Source organism: Onychomys torridus, chromosome 21 (genome assembly GCF_903995425.1).
Source record: "Onychomys torridus chromosome 21, mOncTor1.1, whole genome shotgun sequence".
NCBI classification, from domain to species: Eukaryota; Metazoa; Chordata; class Mammalia; order Rodentia; family Cricetidae; genus Onychomys; species Onychomys torridus.
Window position 1 is genome coordinate 2805992 of NC_050463.1, and position 16206 is coordinate 2822197.

General features: G+C 40.0%; 1 protein-coding gene across 2 annotated transcripts in view; it reads left to right on the plus strand.

The window, feature by feature from the left end:
* LOC118572045 (zinc finger protein 431-like) overlaps nt 1-15907 on the plus strand; it is a 29767-nt gene extending 13860 nt beyond the window's left edge. Inside the window, exons 2-4 of one of the 2 annotated variants that reach the window (XM_036171464.1) lie at nt 10396-10522; nt 10750-10810; nt 11353-15907. In XM_036171464.1, the coding sequence (XP_036027357.1) occupies nt 10396-10522; nt 10750-10810; nt 11353-13828 (2664 nt within the window). In that variant the 3' untranslated portion in view covers nt 13829-15907. The other variant, XM_036171466.1, reaches the window with a different exon arrangement.
* The last annotated feature ends 299 nt before the right edge of the window (nt 15908-16206 follow it).

Below are 16206 nucleotides of genomic sequence, written 5' to 3' on the forward strand. Positions count from 1 at the left end.
TGTTGTAATTCTGACACTGAGTACAGTTCCTTCATTTCCAATTTAAAGGAAAAGGGGCAGACCTCCTTAGCAATGGAAAATCCTAAAAAGGCAAAGGGGGGTACCATTTGGACTTTATCTAGAGCCACCGTCAGATGTAACAATGCAAGATCTTCTAATAATCCCTTGGCAGTCTTTTGCATCTGGGTGTGCGAGAAGGAGATTATCTGTATACTGGATCAAAAGAACGTCCCTGGGGACATTGACCAATTGGCAAATAGTGAAGCTATTCTTCATTCCTTGGGGCAAAACAGTCTATTGATAAAACTTAGCTGGTTTATGCATATTAGGTTCCCACACAGTAAAGGCAAAATGATCTGGATCCTGTGGCACCAGGGGAATTTGAAAAAAGCAGTCCTTAATATCTAAAACTAATATATAATAAGATGGAGGAATTACGCTAGGGTGGGGGAGGTCTGGCTGTGTAGACCCCATTTCTTCCATTAGACCATTAATTACATGAAGATCCTGCAGGAGGCAGTAGCGTCCCTATTTCTTGGGGATAATAAATATGGGAGTATTACATTTACTTGTGGATAGTTCAATGTGCTCCATCTCTGTTCTGCAACTAATTCCTTTAGGATTGACAGCTTGGGTCCAATTAGAGGCTACTGTTCTACCTATACTTCTTGATCCAAGAGCCAATGGAATATGGCTAGGGGGCTCAATGGTGGTGGATCTCATGCGGACAGCAGTGGCTGTTAGAATTGGGGGTGCAGATCTCGTGCAGGGTCATGGATTTCAAGACCTGCCTTTTCATAGACCTTGATGTCATAAAAAAAAAAAAAGGCCCTGTCATCTGTAGTTAAGGTAACACCTATATCCTCCAAAATATCTCTGCCCCACAGGTTCCTAGGTATATTGGAAATGATAGAGTGAATGGCTCCCCGATTGCCACCAAGATCCTTCCAATGGACTTAGAATCTTGTTGACCTCCCACACCACTGATGGGGGGTGGGGGGCGCTGGGTTTAAACTTCAAATGAGTGAAGTGAAATATCTCAGTCTTGGTTACAATGGTAGTATCCACACCCATGCCAACCAAACCCTTGACAGCTTATCCATCAAGGTAAATGGTTAGCATTGGGAAATGTAGGAAAAATGGGCATTGTCCAATAGATTTTTGGATTACTAGAGCCTGCTCTTACTGGTGGGGCTGAGGAGTTCCCCACCTGGAGTTTAAAGGGGCTGGTGTTTCAGCAGGCTGTGACTTGCCCAATGAAATCCTTTATTGCATCTGGGGCATCAGGTCTTTGGTTTTGCCCTGGGGCAGTCATGCCGCACATGGCATGGTTTGTCACATCCCCAGCAAGTTCTATCTACCTGGGGACCCTTGTGGGTGTCATTAGCACACTGCCTGTCAGTGAGAAGAACATCCAGGGAGGCAGGAAGAGTGGCAATGGGACTGGTACTGGGGTCAAGATCTCTGGTGGCCTGCACCCATTTGTGAATGTCCTTATTCCTCACCGCTGCAACTGCATTATGGGTTTGGGCATTGAGCCCCTCCCAAGTCAGTTGTTTAATCACCATATCTCTAGTTGGAGCATGCATCCACTCTGTGCTCTACTGCCTCATTGACACAGGCCTGGTAGTCAATGAAGAGCTCCCTGGGCTGTTGGATCAAATTGCAAAAGTAAGCTGAGGGGTCTTGGGGAGTAGAGGCTCTGAGGACCTTGAGAGACTGTTGAAAATAGGCATTCAAGCCAATCTGTGCCTGGTGCACAAGATGGAAATATTGCCCATGCCTTTTAGATGTTCATCTGGGCCTGGGATTCTGCCTGATGATCATAGACTGCAGGCTCCAACACGGCTTTAAGCAAATGGTACCAATCAAAATAAGTTTGTAACTGCATGGACCATTGAGCAATGACTTGCTGAAAGTAGGAGGAATCTGGGCCTGACTCATTGGCTCACTGATGAGGGAGAGATCAGCTATGGCGGTGGGAATCCAAGGTTGGGCATCGGCATTTGGGCCCATATTGACTTTGAAGGCTTCTATGGGTCTACAGACTGTCAGTGGTGCAGGTTGTGAGTGTTGTAAGACATCTGGCACTAATGGAATAGTAGCTGCCTCCTGACGCAGGCTAGCATTGGGGGTAGATTGTCCCAAGAATACTGTGGTGGAGGGGTAGCTGCCAATGGTGGTGGAGCAGAGGGGATAGCTGCACATGCCTTAATGACAGCTGCCTTCTCTTTCATAGATTTGGTAGGACCCAAACTGACAGCTACATTCTCCTTGACAGATTTCAGGGGGCTCAAACTGACAGCTATGTTCTCCTCGACAGATTTCAGGGGTCCTAAACTGTCAGATTTTGTCTGGCCCAAACTATCTGTTTCTTTATCATCAGATATTGTAGACACATCTGACAGGGAAGTGGTGGAGGTGATAAAAAGATTACCCATCTTTTCAACGGGATGAAAATTTATGTCAGACCCTTATGTCCTGTGCTTAGTGGGGGACTTTTGTGGTTTTTTAAGGCCATGACCTTATGTCCACATGGTGTTCCTGGATGAGGGATGGTGATTGGGAGCTGAGCCTTGGTTCCACCTCCTGGTGGGGGAGGTCAGTCCTTACATGGAGGTGCTAGGCGAACCAAAACAAAACAAAATGTGCCTTGCTAATGGGATGGGCAAATAAACATGACAGAGAACACAAAAGAAGGAAGGAAATGGGGGTCCCAGTGTTTACCTACCAAAGGGACCAAAAGAACACAACACTGAGGGGCCTTCTCACACAGCATTTTGGAGGTGCTGTCAGGCACTGGCGAGTGAAGAAAGGGAGAAGATCAGAATCTGCACTGGGAGAAACAAAGTAACAGAAGTCCCACGTTCAAGCACCAGTTGCTTGGATTCTAATGGCTCCCTTGGGCAAGTGGGTGAGAAGGTGCGGCATCAATGGCATAGACACAGGGAGTCCGTTGAAAGCAAATAATGAACTCATTTATTCCATAACAAGGAAGCCTTTATATGTCCTCCTCCCAGCACCCTGTCTGTGTGGTTTTCCTTCATTGACTGGGCATGATCAGCAACTCTGACAGTGACCAGGAACTCTGACAGCTCCTGTTGCTAGGCTCTCAGGAAAACTCCAGGTTGGCTCTTAAGGAGTATGTTATGTGCATGCCTTGACAACTGGTCTGAGCCAATTTCCTTGACCCTATGGGCCTGTCCTACTACACAGAAGAACTTTGGACTGAGCAAAATAAGACTGATAATAGTAAATGAATTAGCCAAGTTAAGATAAGCTGCTATATTGTTAGGGAATCAGTTAGAAATTTTGAAGGTGCAGATAAAATTAAAATGTGATTGGAATGTTCCTTCTTACTGTATCACACCTTAAGATTTAATGAAAGCAATTATGATTGGGATAAGGTTGGGATGCATTTTTTGGGTCACCCTAATTTTTCTCAAATGGTTTATGATTTACAGAAAGAAATTAAAGAAATTGTGCAAAAAAGTTACCTAATACAATAGGAATGGACATTATGGAAAGTCTAGCAGACCCTATACCCACATTCAATTCCATGAATCATTTGAATAGATTTCTTATCCTAGCAGTTGTTGCTCTTGTTCTAGCAATAGTAACTTTATTTGCTTTAAAATGTGTTTTGGTTTACTTACATAAGATTGTAAGAAGAAGATATAAAAAAGGCTATATTTACCATGAGGCCACGTAACTTACAAAATAATTGATTTTTATACATAGAAAGGGGGATCTGTGACTGCACTCCCACTGGGCTACTCCTGGCCTGGGCACCAAAGAGTAGCACCTAGCACTAACCCATCTTTTGTTTAGCAGACACCTTTTGTTTCTCTTGTTACCTATGTGAATCTTGTCTCAGAGTCTCCCAAGGATACAAAGGCCTATGCAAAACGTGGCTCAGGAAACCTGGAGAACCATGGTACTTTGATGAATCGAGGGATTTGCACTTGGCATTGTATCTTTAGGAGCATCTTTCAGGTTGTTTCGAACATATGGAAATCAAATGGCTAAACTGTAAATATAGAGAAAAATAAAGATGCCCTGGGCAAAGGGAAAAATGCTTCAGTCCTTAGAGGCTGGATTTCCCCTGCAGCCGAGAAAGGCTAAATTCTTTCTTAAGGTGCCTCTGAGTCTTCTTTCCATAGTTTCAAGTGAACCCACACACCCATGCCATGACGATTTGAGACATTAATGCTAGTTGGAATTTCATTTTTAAGAAATCATAAATGCCAGTACCAAGCTGTTTTTATTACAGTAGCTCTATAGTAGAGCTTGAGGTCGGGGATTGTGATGCCTCCAGAGGTTGTTTTATTGTACAGGATTCTTTTGGCTATCCTGGGTTTTTGTTTTTCCATATGAAGTTGAGTATTATTCTTTCCAGATCTGTGAAGAATTGTGTTGGTAATTTGATGGGAATTGTGTTGAATCTGTAGATTGCTTTTGGAAAGATCGCCATTTTTACTATGTTAATCCTGCCTATCTATGAGCATGGGACGACCGACATGTGGACCAATGGAATCGAATTGAAGACCCTGACATTAACCCACACACCTATGAACATATACAAAGAAGCCAAAAAATGTACAGTGGAAAAAAGAAAGCATCTTCAACAAATGGTGCTGGCATAACTGGATGTCAGTGTGTAGAAGGCTGCAAATAGATCCATATCTGTCACTGTGCACAAAACTTAAATCCAAGTGGATCAAAGACCTCAACATAAATCCAGCTACTCTGAAGCTGATAGTAGAGAAAGTAGGAAGTATTCTTGGCACTGGAGATCACTTTCTAAATATAACACCAGTAGCACAGACACTGAGAGAAACAATCAATCAATGGGACCTGTTGAAACTGAGAAGCTTTTGTAGAGCAAAGGACACGGTCAACAAGACAAAGCAACAGCCTACAGAATGGGAAAAGGTCTTCACCAACCCCACATCTGACAGAGGGCTGATATCCAGAATATATAAAGAACTCAAGAAATTAGACATCAAGATGCCCAACAGTCCAATTAAGAAATGGGCTATAGAACTAAACAGAATTCTCCACAGAGGAAGTTAAAATGGTTGAAAGACATTTAAGGAATTGCTCAACATCCCTAATTATCCGGGAAATGCAAATCAAAACGACTCTGATATACCACCTTACACCTGTCAGAATGGCTAAGATCAAAAGCACAGAAGACAGCTTATGCTGGAGAGGTGGAGCAAGGGGAACTCTCCTCCACTGACGGTGGGAATGCAAGCTTGTACAGCCACTTTGGAAATCAATATGGCGCTTCCTTAGAAAATTGGGAATCCATCTCCCCCAAGACCCAGCTATAGCACCCTTGGGCATATCCCCAAGGAATGCTCAATCATACCACAAGGGCATTTGCTCAACTATGTTCGTATCAGCTTTGTTTGTAATAGCCAGAACCTGGAAACAACCTAAATGCCCTTCACCTGAAGAATGGATAAAGAAAATATGGTACATATACACAATGGAGTACTACTCAGCAGAGAACAACAATGACGTCTTGAGTTTTGCAGGCAAATGGATGGATCTAGAAAAAATCATCCTGAGTGAGGTAACCCAGACTCGGAAGGACAAACATGGTATGTACTCACTCATAGGAGGATACTAGATGTAAAACAAAGATGACTAGACTGCTACACAACTCCAGGGAGGCTACCTAGAAAACAGGACCCTAGGAAAGACACAGGGATCACCCAATGACAGAGAAATGGATGAGATCTGCATGAACAACCTGGACGACAGTGGGAGTAATGAAGGGCAAGATTTGAGGGAAAGAAAGCTTAAAGGAGCAGGAGATCCCAGCTGGATCAAGAACAGAAAAGGAGAACAAGGAATAACAGACCATGATAAATGAAGACCACATGAGAACAGGAATAGGCAGAGTGCTGGAGAGGTCCCCGAAAATCCACAATGATACATCCTCTATAGACTGCTGGCAATGGTTGAGAGAAAGCCTGATCTCACCTAGTCTGGTGATCAGATGCCTGAACACCCTAACTGTCGTGCTGGAATTCTCGTCCAATAACTGATGGAAGTGGATGCAGAGATCCTCAGCCAGGCCCCAGGTGGAGCTCCAGGTGTCCAACTGTCGAGAAAGAGGAGGGTCTGCAAGAGTATGAATTGTTGAATCCAAGATAGCAAAAAGCACAGGGACAAATAGCCAAACGAATGGAAGCACATGAATTATGAACCAAAGGCTGTGGAGCCCCCAGCTGGATCAGGCCCTCTGGATAAGTAAGACAGTTGAATAGCTTGATCTGCTTGGGAGGCACCCAGTCTGTGGGACCAGGATCTGTCCTTAGTGCATGAGCTGGCTGTTTGAAACCTTGGGCTTACACAGGGACACTTTGCTCAGTCTGGAAGGAGGTGACAGGGCCTGCCTGTACTGAATCCACCAGATTTATATGAATCCCCAGGGGTGCCTTGATCCTGGAGGATATGGGAATGGAGGGGAGGGGCTGGGGGGAAGGTGGGGGTGGGTACGGGAGGGGGGAGGACAGGGGAACCCATGGCTGATGTATAAAATTTAAAACAAATAATAATAAAGAAAAAAAGAAATCATAAATACATCAGTGTTAGTGTCTCCTAGGCCTGAAATCTCAGTGCTATTATAATTTTACCTTTGGCCTTTCATCATTAATAACAGTTTGTGAAAATACTTTCTTTCAAGTACTTTTAAAACCTCCTGGTCTATTCACTGGAGCTGCTTTACCTTTAAAATACAGCTGGGTGGTAGTGGCACACGCCTCTAATTCCAGCACTTGGGAGGCAGAGGTAGGTGGATCTTAGTGATTTCGAGGCCAGCCTGGTCTACAGAGCGAGATCCAGGAAAGGCGCAAAGCTACACAGAGAAACCCTGTCTCCACCCCCCCCCAAAAAAGAAAAGATACAGAAGCAATAGTAATTGAGCAATTCTATCACCAGCATCTATTTCCATAGTTTTTTTTTTCCATTTAATTCATAATTTCAATTTCTCCCTAGTAATTTTCATCTATAATTCCTCGGTGAAAAAATAAATCCTTAAGATATTAAACTACTTTTTCCCATAATAATTCCAGTTGTCTCTGGGGGAAGAGGACCATACACTCCAGTGGTTATTTTGTAACAAGAAATTTGTGGAGATAATGTTAAATGTTTACCCACTAAATCCAAAGCAGCAATTCCTGAGGTAGCATACAATAAATCTCCAATACTGAGCCTAAGTTCCCTGGTTGCGCTATTTTGGTTGCTCTATTGATGAGCGATATCATTGCTGACAGGATATTGCTGGTTCATGTTGCTTATTCCCGGGCCCCAAGCTAAGCCCTTTATCTGGTTTCCCAATTGTAGAAGATTGCCATGTACATCTCTGATTGTTCTACAAATAATTAGTCCAATGTTTGCCTTTTTCACACCTCTTACAAAATTCCCAAAATTAAGAACCTTTTCCTTGATTATGTTCAAGGGAAACATTTCCTTTTGAAATTCTTGCTGACAGTCCTTTAAGTGCCCCAATTTCCCACTGTGAGATCCAAGTCCTTTAGCCAATGCCTGCTCAATAATATTGGCATTGTAAGCAGTAGATCTAATATCAGCAGTGGCCTTAATCCACTCTCCTAGAGGAGCTCCCTGCGCTTTCAAAGGCCTTCTTTATGGCCTTTTCACATTCTGTATTTGCATTTTTAAAAGCCAAAGACTCAGCCAAAACCTTTCTAACATCAGGATCAGACAAGGTTATTCTTGTTTTAAAAAAAAAAAAAAAATCAGTGGAAGCTTCTCCTGAACTTTGTGTAAATTTTGTAAATGATGTAGTTCTTCTCCCTGGCTCTTCAACCTTATTCCAAGCCCTTAAAGCAGTCAGATGGCATTGTACAATAGTTGCATCATCAAACGGTACTTGTCTTTGTATGTCAACATCCTGACCCTCACCCAACAATTGGTCCTTCAGTTTATTCCCTCCTCTAGCCTGATTATGCTGTTCTGTGACTGTTGCTGCTGCTTTGCAACAGGTGAGTCATTGTAATTGAGGACCAGCTGCCAGTATTGCATTCACGTGGTCCTTTCAATCTTGTACAGTAATTCTATTCTGTATGGCTCAGTTACTTAAAACTGTCTTATTTGAGGTGAATGCATTTCATATGCCACCACTGCTTCCTTAAATCACCTTAAATCTGTCATGTCTGTAGGTTTCCAATCAATCTGAACAAAGCCTTGTGGATATTGATCTTTTGCTGGCACTTGCTGCAAAGTAATGGGAAGAATCTGTAGAGATGTCAGTATTACCTTAGGCCACCATTCCTTTATTCTTTCATAAAGTGGCACTGTAGGTTCATAATTAATCATTTCCTTTTCTTTCTCCATTTCTTACTGGGAAAAATTCTTAATTAAAATTTTCTTTCTTTAACCTTTCTCTATTGAGAAGATACCTTTTTTAGCTTCCTTTCCTTCCCCTTTCTTTATTGGGAAGATAACTTTTTTTTTCCTGGATATTTTGTGTTATGACTTTGTTGGCTTTAATATTTTCTTTGACAAATCTATTTCCTCTATTGTATCTTTAACACCAGAGATTCTCTTTTACCATCTCTTGCATTCTGTTGGTTATGCTTGCATCTGTAGTTCCAGTTTGTTTACTCAGATTTTCCATTTCCAGCATTTCCTCAGTTTGTGTCTTCTTTATTGTCTCTATTTCAGTTTTTAAATCTTGAACTGTCTCCTTCACATCTTTAATTGCTTTTTCTTGGTTTTCTTTAAGGGATTTATTGATTTCTTCTAATGTTGTGTTTGTCTTTTCTTCAATTTTTTTGAAGAGAAATTTTCTTTTCCTGTTTAAAGTCCTGTATCGTCCGTCTTCTTAAAGTCATTTTACAGTAGATTTCTTCCGCTGCTTCTGTGTTGGGATGTTCAGGTCTTGCTGATGTAGAGCCACTAGGTTCTGGTGGTGCCACATTGGTCTTTAGGTTGTCTACTGTATTATTATTATTATTATTATTATTATTATTATATTATATTATTTTGTTTTTTCAAGATAAGGTTTCTCTATGTAGCTTTTGGAGCCTGTCCTGGAACTCACTTTGTAGACCAGGCTGGCCTCAAACTCAGAGATTCACCTGCCTCTGCCTCCCGAGTGTTGGGATTAAAGGTGTGTGTACCACTGCTGGCCATGTTTACTGTATTTTTGCACTGGCATCTACCCATCTCTTCCTCCACTTGGTTCAAGTGGTGTCTGTGTCTGAGGGGGCCTCTCTTGGTCCACTCGACACTCTTGGTCCAATTGCAGCTCTTGGTCCAATGTGAACTCTTCCTCCAATGTGAGCTATTGGTCTAATTGAGGCTCTTGGTCCAATTGGAGCTCTTAGTCCAATTGGTGCTGTTGTACTCTATGACTCAGGGAGCAGCTGCGGTCTTGGAGGGTGGATTGGTTTGGGGAGTGGGGTGGAGCTTGTAGATTACAGGGTCCAATGGTGGATGACGATAGTCTGGCCTACCTACAGGGGTCCTGCCTCCTGTCCTGAAACTGGGACTGCAGTGGGTGGTGGTATGGGAGTGCGGGGTTGTGCTCCTGGGCCCAAAGCCTAGAGGCTGGGGTGATTGTCTAGGAGAACAAAGACTTACCTCTTAGTCCAAGGGGTGTTCGTGGACTCTGTCTCAGGGTGCAGCTATGGTCTCGAAGGGTGTGTGGGTTTGGGGGTGGTGGGACTTGTAGGTTACAGAGTCTGGTCAGGATTGGTGGTAGTCTGGCCTGAAACAGGCTGTAATGGGTGGTGGTGTGGGGGTACCCCTGTGTCCCTGGGCCCAAAGCCTAGAGAGCAACTGGGGTCTTGGAGGGTGATGCTGGTCTTTTCTTAACTCTCTGTATTCTTAATCAACTTTATTTGTTATACTATTTATTCTTAATCATTCTATTTATTTGTTTATTTGTTAGAGACAGGGTCTCACTGTGTAGCTCTGCCTGTCTTTGAAATCTCTACATAGATCAGACTGGCTTCAAAATCACAGAGATTCACCTGTCTCTGTGTCTTGAGTTTTGGAATTAAATTTGTGTACCACCATGCCCATCTTGTTCATTTTGAAGTTAGGAGTTTTGATACAGTTTTGCTAATGTATACTCAGTAGTGTTGCTGTGTTTGCATGTCTCTCTATATATCTGTTAGTAGTCATTTCTCTTGCAATGCCATGTCCTGTTCAGTGGGCACAGAATTGAGAGGTGTGATCTTCCTTTTCTGTTAACTTCTAAAATGACTTGGTGGCTGCATTTGAAATCCTGTGACATGGAATAAATGTATGGAGCCCTCAGACTCATGTAAATATACTTTCAATGAAATGTACTTTTACAGTTCAGTCAGTCTCACCGTTTCTATTGCATACATTTGTGGGATACTTTAGGATACAGTGACCTTTGAGGATGTGCATGTGAACTTCACCCATGAAGAGTGGGCTTTGCTGGATCCTTCCCAGAAGAATCTCTACGAAGATGTGATGCTGGAAACCTGCAGGAACCTCACTGCTATAGGTAGGAATGCTAGGGGTTTTTTGTTTTTGTTTTTGTTTTTTTGTCACTTTTTCCAAGAAGGGGACAAGCATTTCTTGATCATTGATGCTTTCCTGTGATTTCAAATGTGATAAAGGAAGAATGTGGTGAATAAGTCAGTCATGGTTCTCAGGTTCAACATACATAGTGACTTAAAATTTGTATAATTTCCTGTAATATATCATACATTTTGTGGTACTGTATTTTAGGCTACAAATGGGAAGACCAGAATATTGAAGAATATTATGAAAGTTCTAGGAGACATGAAAGGTAATTTTCATATGTGAGATGATGTATATGCATCTCTGAAGAAATTTCAGTGTGTCCTGAAGCTTTAAGGAAAGACAATACTGTAAGCACAGCTTTATGATGACTGTAAATTCTCACAAACCAATGCACCTCAATGTCAGGTAGGTGATCCATATTTCTAAGGTATTCTTGTAAGAAAGAGTACAATAAAACAGTGTGTTAACACATGGCACTATTTTAATCATAGCTCTGTGAGATTCATTTTGTAGAATTGTCCATCCTTTTCATACTACTTAAGTATCATATAGGCATACACATTGATTAGGGGGATCAATGTATGTCCAAGGCCTTTTGTAAGCAAATAGTCCATAGTAAAGCTAGTGTTGCTCATATACTTATAGAAACTTACCATAGTTTATTGAGAGGGGCAATTTATGAGAGTCAAGAAGGTTGTCATGGTGGAGGAACCTTAATCCCTATAACCACATCTCTATGAAGAACAAAAAGTTAGATTGTGTGAATGTAATGTGAAAACCTTTTCTTTGTTATTCTTCCTTTAATAGGTATCTCATCTGTCCCTCTGGCTACAAACCATTTGAACAAAACGGATATGGAAAGAAGCAATGTACCTCTCTCTCTCCTACAACAGTTAGAAGATTTTTCGGAGTGCCCCCTATGAGTAGACTTGGTGAATGTGATACAAGTTTACAATTAATTGGTTTTCCAACTACACCAGGAATACATCAACAAACTCACACTGGAAAAAAGCCTTATGATTACAAGGAATGTGGGAATTCTTCTGTCTGTACTGGTTCACTTTGCAAATGTAGTGTGACTCACAGTATAGAAAAATGTTATGTATGCAATCAGTGTGGTAAAACTTTGAGTTCTTCCAGTTGTGTTCAAAGATGTTATAAAACTCATATGGGAAGAGGAAGTGATAAATATGAACCATCTACTAAAGACTTGAACCATCATTGGTATCTTCAGACACACAAAAGAACACATAATGAAGAGGATCTTTATGAATATAATCAACATGATAAAGACTTTAGATCTGATTCCTCTTTACAATTACACCAAAGAACTTATTTGGAAGTAGAATCCTATAAATATAATCAAGGTGCAAAAGACTTTGAACACTACAATTGCTTTCAAGTACATAGAATTTATACTAATGAGCAACCATGTGAATACAATCCATGTGGTAAAGCCTTTGCCAGTTGCCATAATCTTAAAATACCTGAAAGAATCCTTACTAGAGAGAAACCCTATGTATGTAATCAATGTGGTAAAACTTTTGTCAGTCGCCATAATCTTAAAATACATGAAAGAATTCATACAGGAGAGAAACCCTATGTGTGTAATCAATGTGGTAAAGCCTTTGTATATTTAACTAGTCTTCGAAATCATGAAAAAACACACACTGGGGAGAAACCCTTTGTATGTAATCAATGTGGTAAAGCCTTTGCTTGTCGCAGTAATCTTCAAATACATGAAAGTACTCATACAGATGTGAAACCCTACAGATGTAATCAATGTGGTAAAGCATTTGCACATATCATTTATCTTCAAAGGCATGAAAGAAGTCATACTGGAGACAAACCATTTGAATGTAATCAGTGTGGGAAAGGCTTTACACAATTTAGTCGTCTTCAAAAACATTTCAAAATTCATACTGGAGAGAAACCCTATAAATGCAGTCAATGTGGTAAAGCATTTGGAAGTCGCAGTAATCTTCAAACACATGAAAGAATTCATACTGGAAACAAGCCCTTTGTATGTAATCAATGTGATAAAGCCTTTGGAAGTCGCCGTAATCTTCAAATACATGAAAGAATTCATACAGGAGAGAAACCTTATGAATGTAATCAATGTGGTAAAGCCTTTGCACATTCCACTAGTGTTAGAAATCATGAAAAAATTCATACTGGAGAGAAACCTCATGTATGTAATCAATGTGGTAAAGCCTTTGCTTGTCGCAGTAATCTTCAAATACATGAAAGCACTCATACAGGAGTGAAACCCTACAGATGTAATCAATGTGGTAAAGCGTTTGCACATATCATTTATCTTCAAAGGCATGAAAGAAGTCATACTGGAGACAAAGAATTTGAATGTAATCAGTGTGGGAAAGGCTTTACACATTTGAGTCATCTTCAAAAACATTATAAAAGCCATAGTGGAGAAAAACTATATGAATGTAATAAATGTGGTAAAGCCTTTGGAAGTCAGAGTAATCTTCAAACGCACGAAAGAATTCATATTGGAGAGAAGACCCATGCATGTAATCAATGTGGTAAAGCCTTTGTAAGTCGCAGAAATCTTCAAATACATGAAAGAATTCATACTGGAGAAAAACCCTATATATGTGATCAATGTGGTAAAGCCTTTGCACATTTCACTAGTCTTCGAAATCATGAAAAAACACACACTGGGGAGAAACCCTATGTGTGTAATCAATGTGGTAAAGCCTTTGCTTGTCGCAGTAATCTTCAAATACATGAAAGTACTCATACAGATGTGAAACCCTACAGATGCAATCAATGTGGTAAAGCGTTTGCACATATCATTTATCTTCAGAGGCATGAAAAAAGCCATACTGGAGACAAACCATTTGATTGTAATCAATGTGGGAAAGGCTTTACACATTTCAGTCGTCTTCAAAAACATTTCAAAATTCATACTGGAGAGAAACCATATGAATGCAGTCAATGTGGTAAAGCCTTTGGAAGTCGCAGTAATCTTCAAACACACGAAAAAATTCATACTGGAGAGAAACCCTATGTATGTAATCAATGTGGTAAAGCCTTTGGAAGTCGCCGTAATCTTCAAACACATGAAAGGAGTCATACCGGAGAGAAACCCTATGTATGTAATCAATGTGGTAAAGCCTTTGTAAGTCGCAGTAATCTTAAAATACATGAAAGTACTCATACAGGAGTGAAACCCTATGGATGTAATCAATGTGGTAAAGCCTTTGCACATGTTATTTATCTTCAAAGGCATGAAAGGAGTCATACTGGAGACAAACTATGAATGTATTCAATATGACTTTCCTTTGCAAGTCACAAAAACCTTCAAAAACATGAAAGGTGTCATACTGGAGAAAAACCCAATGAATGTAATTGATGCAGTAAAACTTTGCAGGTCAGTGTAATCTTCGCACATCAAAGAAGTAATAGTGAAGAGAAACCCTACAAATATCAATGTGATAATGTCTCTTTATGTTACAATCTTTATCAGAGGCAAAACAGTATTACCATTGGAGAGAAACATCATTAATCTAGTAAATTCAGTAAAGCTTCACACACCACACACAAATGTTCTCAGTGAGCTGCCTCACTGGTGCTCAAGTAAGATTAGTAGAAGCATTCTTCCTGTCAAATATTGTCTTTTTTCAAATTATAAACAAATTGTCATCCAAGGATAGAGGAGCACAGAATAATTGCTACTATTGAATAGTAAAACTTACTTGAAGTATCAGCTTTACTTATTTGCAAATGAAAATATTATTTATTCTGCCATTCAGTTTTTTTTTTTTAATTGTGTTAGTTTATTCTAAGGGCTAAATGCATGTTCCTAACGCTTTCTCAGATACACAAATGAATGGCAAAGAATTGTCTCAGTGTGTGAAGGTTGTTCCTGCTAAGGCTGATTACCTGAGTTCAGTCTCTGGTATACACACATTATTCATACCAGTTTTTCTCTGATTACTACACTTGGGCTGGGGCATATGCACAGCACACACCCACACACATCAGTATTTTTGAAACTGAAATAAGAAGTTAGTGAGATCACTCACCTGCTTAAGACACTCACTCCCAAATTTGACTACCTCAGTTTGATCTCCAGTAGTGACATAGTAGAAGTAGCAAATACACACTTGTAAATTGTCTTTTTCCTGGCACATGCACAACATGGCACAGGTGCTGGCATACAGGTAAAAATTTCTAAAGAGATGAAATTTACAAGCAAAGAAAATAACCAAAATATTGAGAACACAAATACATTGTAGCATTCTATGACATGTCACTGTTCAATAAAATAATGATACCTTTTGTTTACATCTTACATTATTTGTCTCTGAGACAAAGATAGGTCATTTTATAAACATCTCATTTGGGTGTACTGGTCCATTTTGGAGACAGACAAATGGATCTTGCTGAATTTTAGGCAATCATGGTCCACATAATGAGATCCTGGATACTCATGGCCATGTATTGAGATCCTGTATCAAAATAACAAGAAGAAAATTTAAGTAACTAACATATATCACATTATGGAATTTTCCTAACTTAATCTGGCTCCATCTCTACTCAACTAAACACTTCATTGTCTTCACTCACGTCAAGATAACTATGTTAAGAAAGACAATAAGAAGTAATGTGCAGAGTCCATTCTCAGAGAGGAAACCAATTGATTCCTTCAATGACCATGTAGCGGGGATTTTCATCACCTCCAAGTGAGAGAAGATAGAAGGAATCATGGGACATCTTCATCTTCTGAATTATAATACATATTTGGGTCTGAACAGTTGATTCAGTACTTTTGCTATAAAGTATTCAAGCACATTTTTGTTTCCTAGCACCCACATCAGATGGCTCAGAACTACTTGTAATTATAGTTCTAGGAGATCTGATGCATTCATCTGGCTTCCTTGGGTACCAAATATGCAAATGCTGTAAATATATAAACGTTTTTATATATTTTTATATATTGTAATTTTTTCAATTGTAAAACTTGAAGAAAGTCCTTTTTAAAATATGGGGTTTTATATGTATATATATACACACACACTCATATATACATATCTATGTATGTATAGTTCATATACATCTGTGAGGGACACTACATATTGTAAAAAGGACTTTCTTCATTTTTTTAAACTAATTTAAATAAAAATTTAACTTAGGTATATTCATGGTCCTGGATTTGTATCGTGAGATTTCTGAATGCTTTTGAGAACACTCCCAATAATAAAAGAATAAGTCTTGTGACTTCAGTTTCCTCAAAACACAAAATTGTTTTTGAAACTGTTTTTGTGCTCCTCTCGTGTGGCAGATAAGAGTGAGTTTACTTCAGATTACTAATTATTGCTTGTTGTTGTTATTCAATTAAATGTTTAAACTATTCTTTATATGCCTGTATGGAAAAACATGTTTTCCATGTCTGGCTTGTCCTTATCATTGTATACAGCTTGAAGTCATGAGAATCTTATTCATATGACCTTTAAAACCCTTAAATGGGGGATGTCTTTTTGTATGCTGTGAAAATATGTTGCTCTGATTGATGGATAAATAAAGCTGTTTGGCCAATGGTAAGGCAGAATAGGCTTAGGGAGGACATTCTAACTAGAGAGGAGGAAGGAGAAAGGCAGAACAGTCTCACTGTCAGCTGCTGCCATGAGAAGCAAG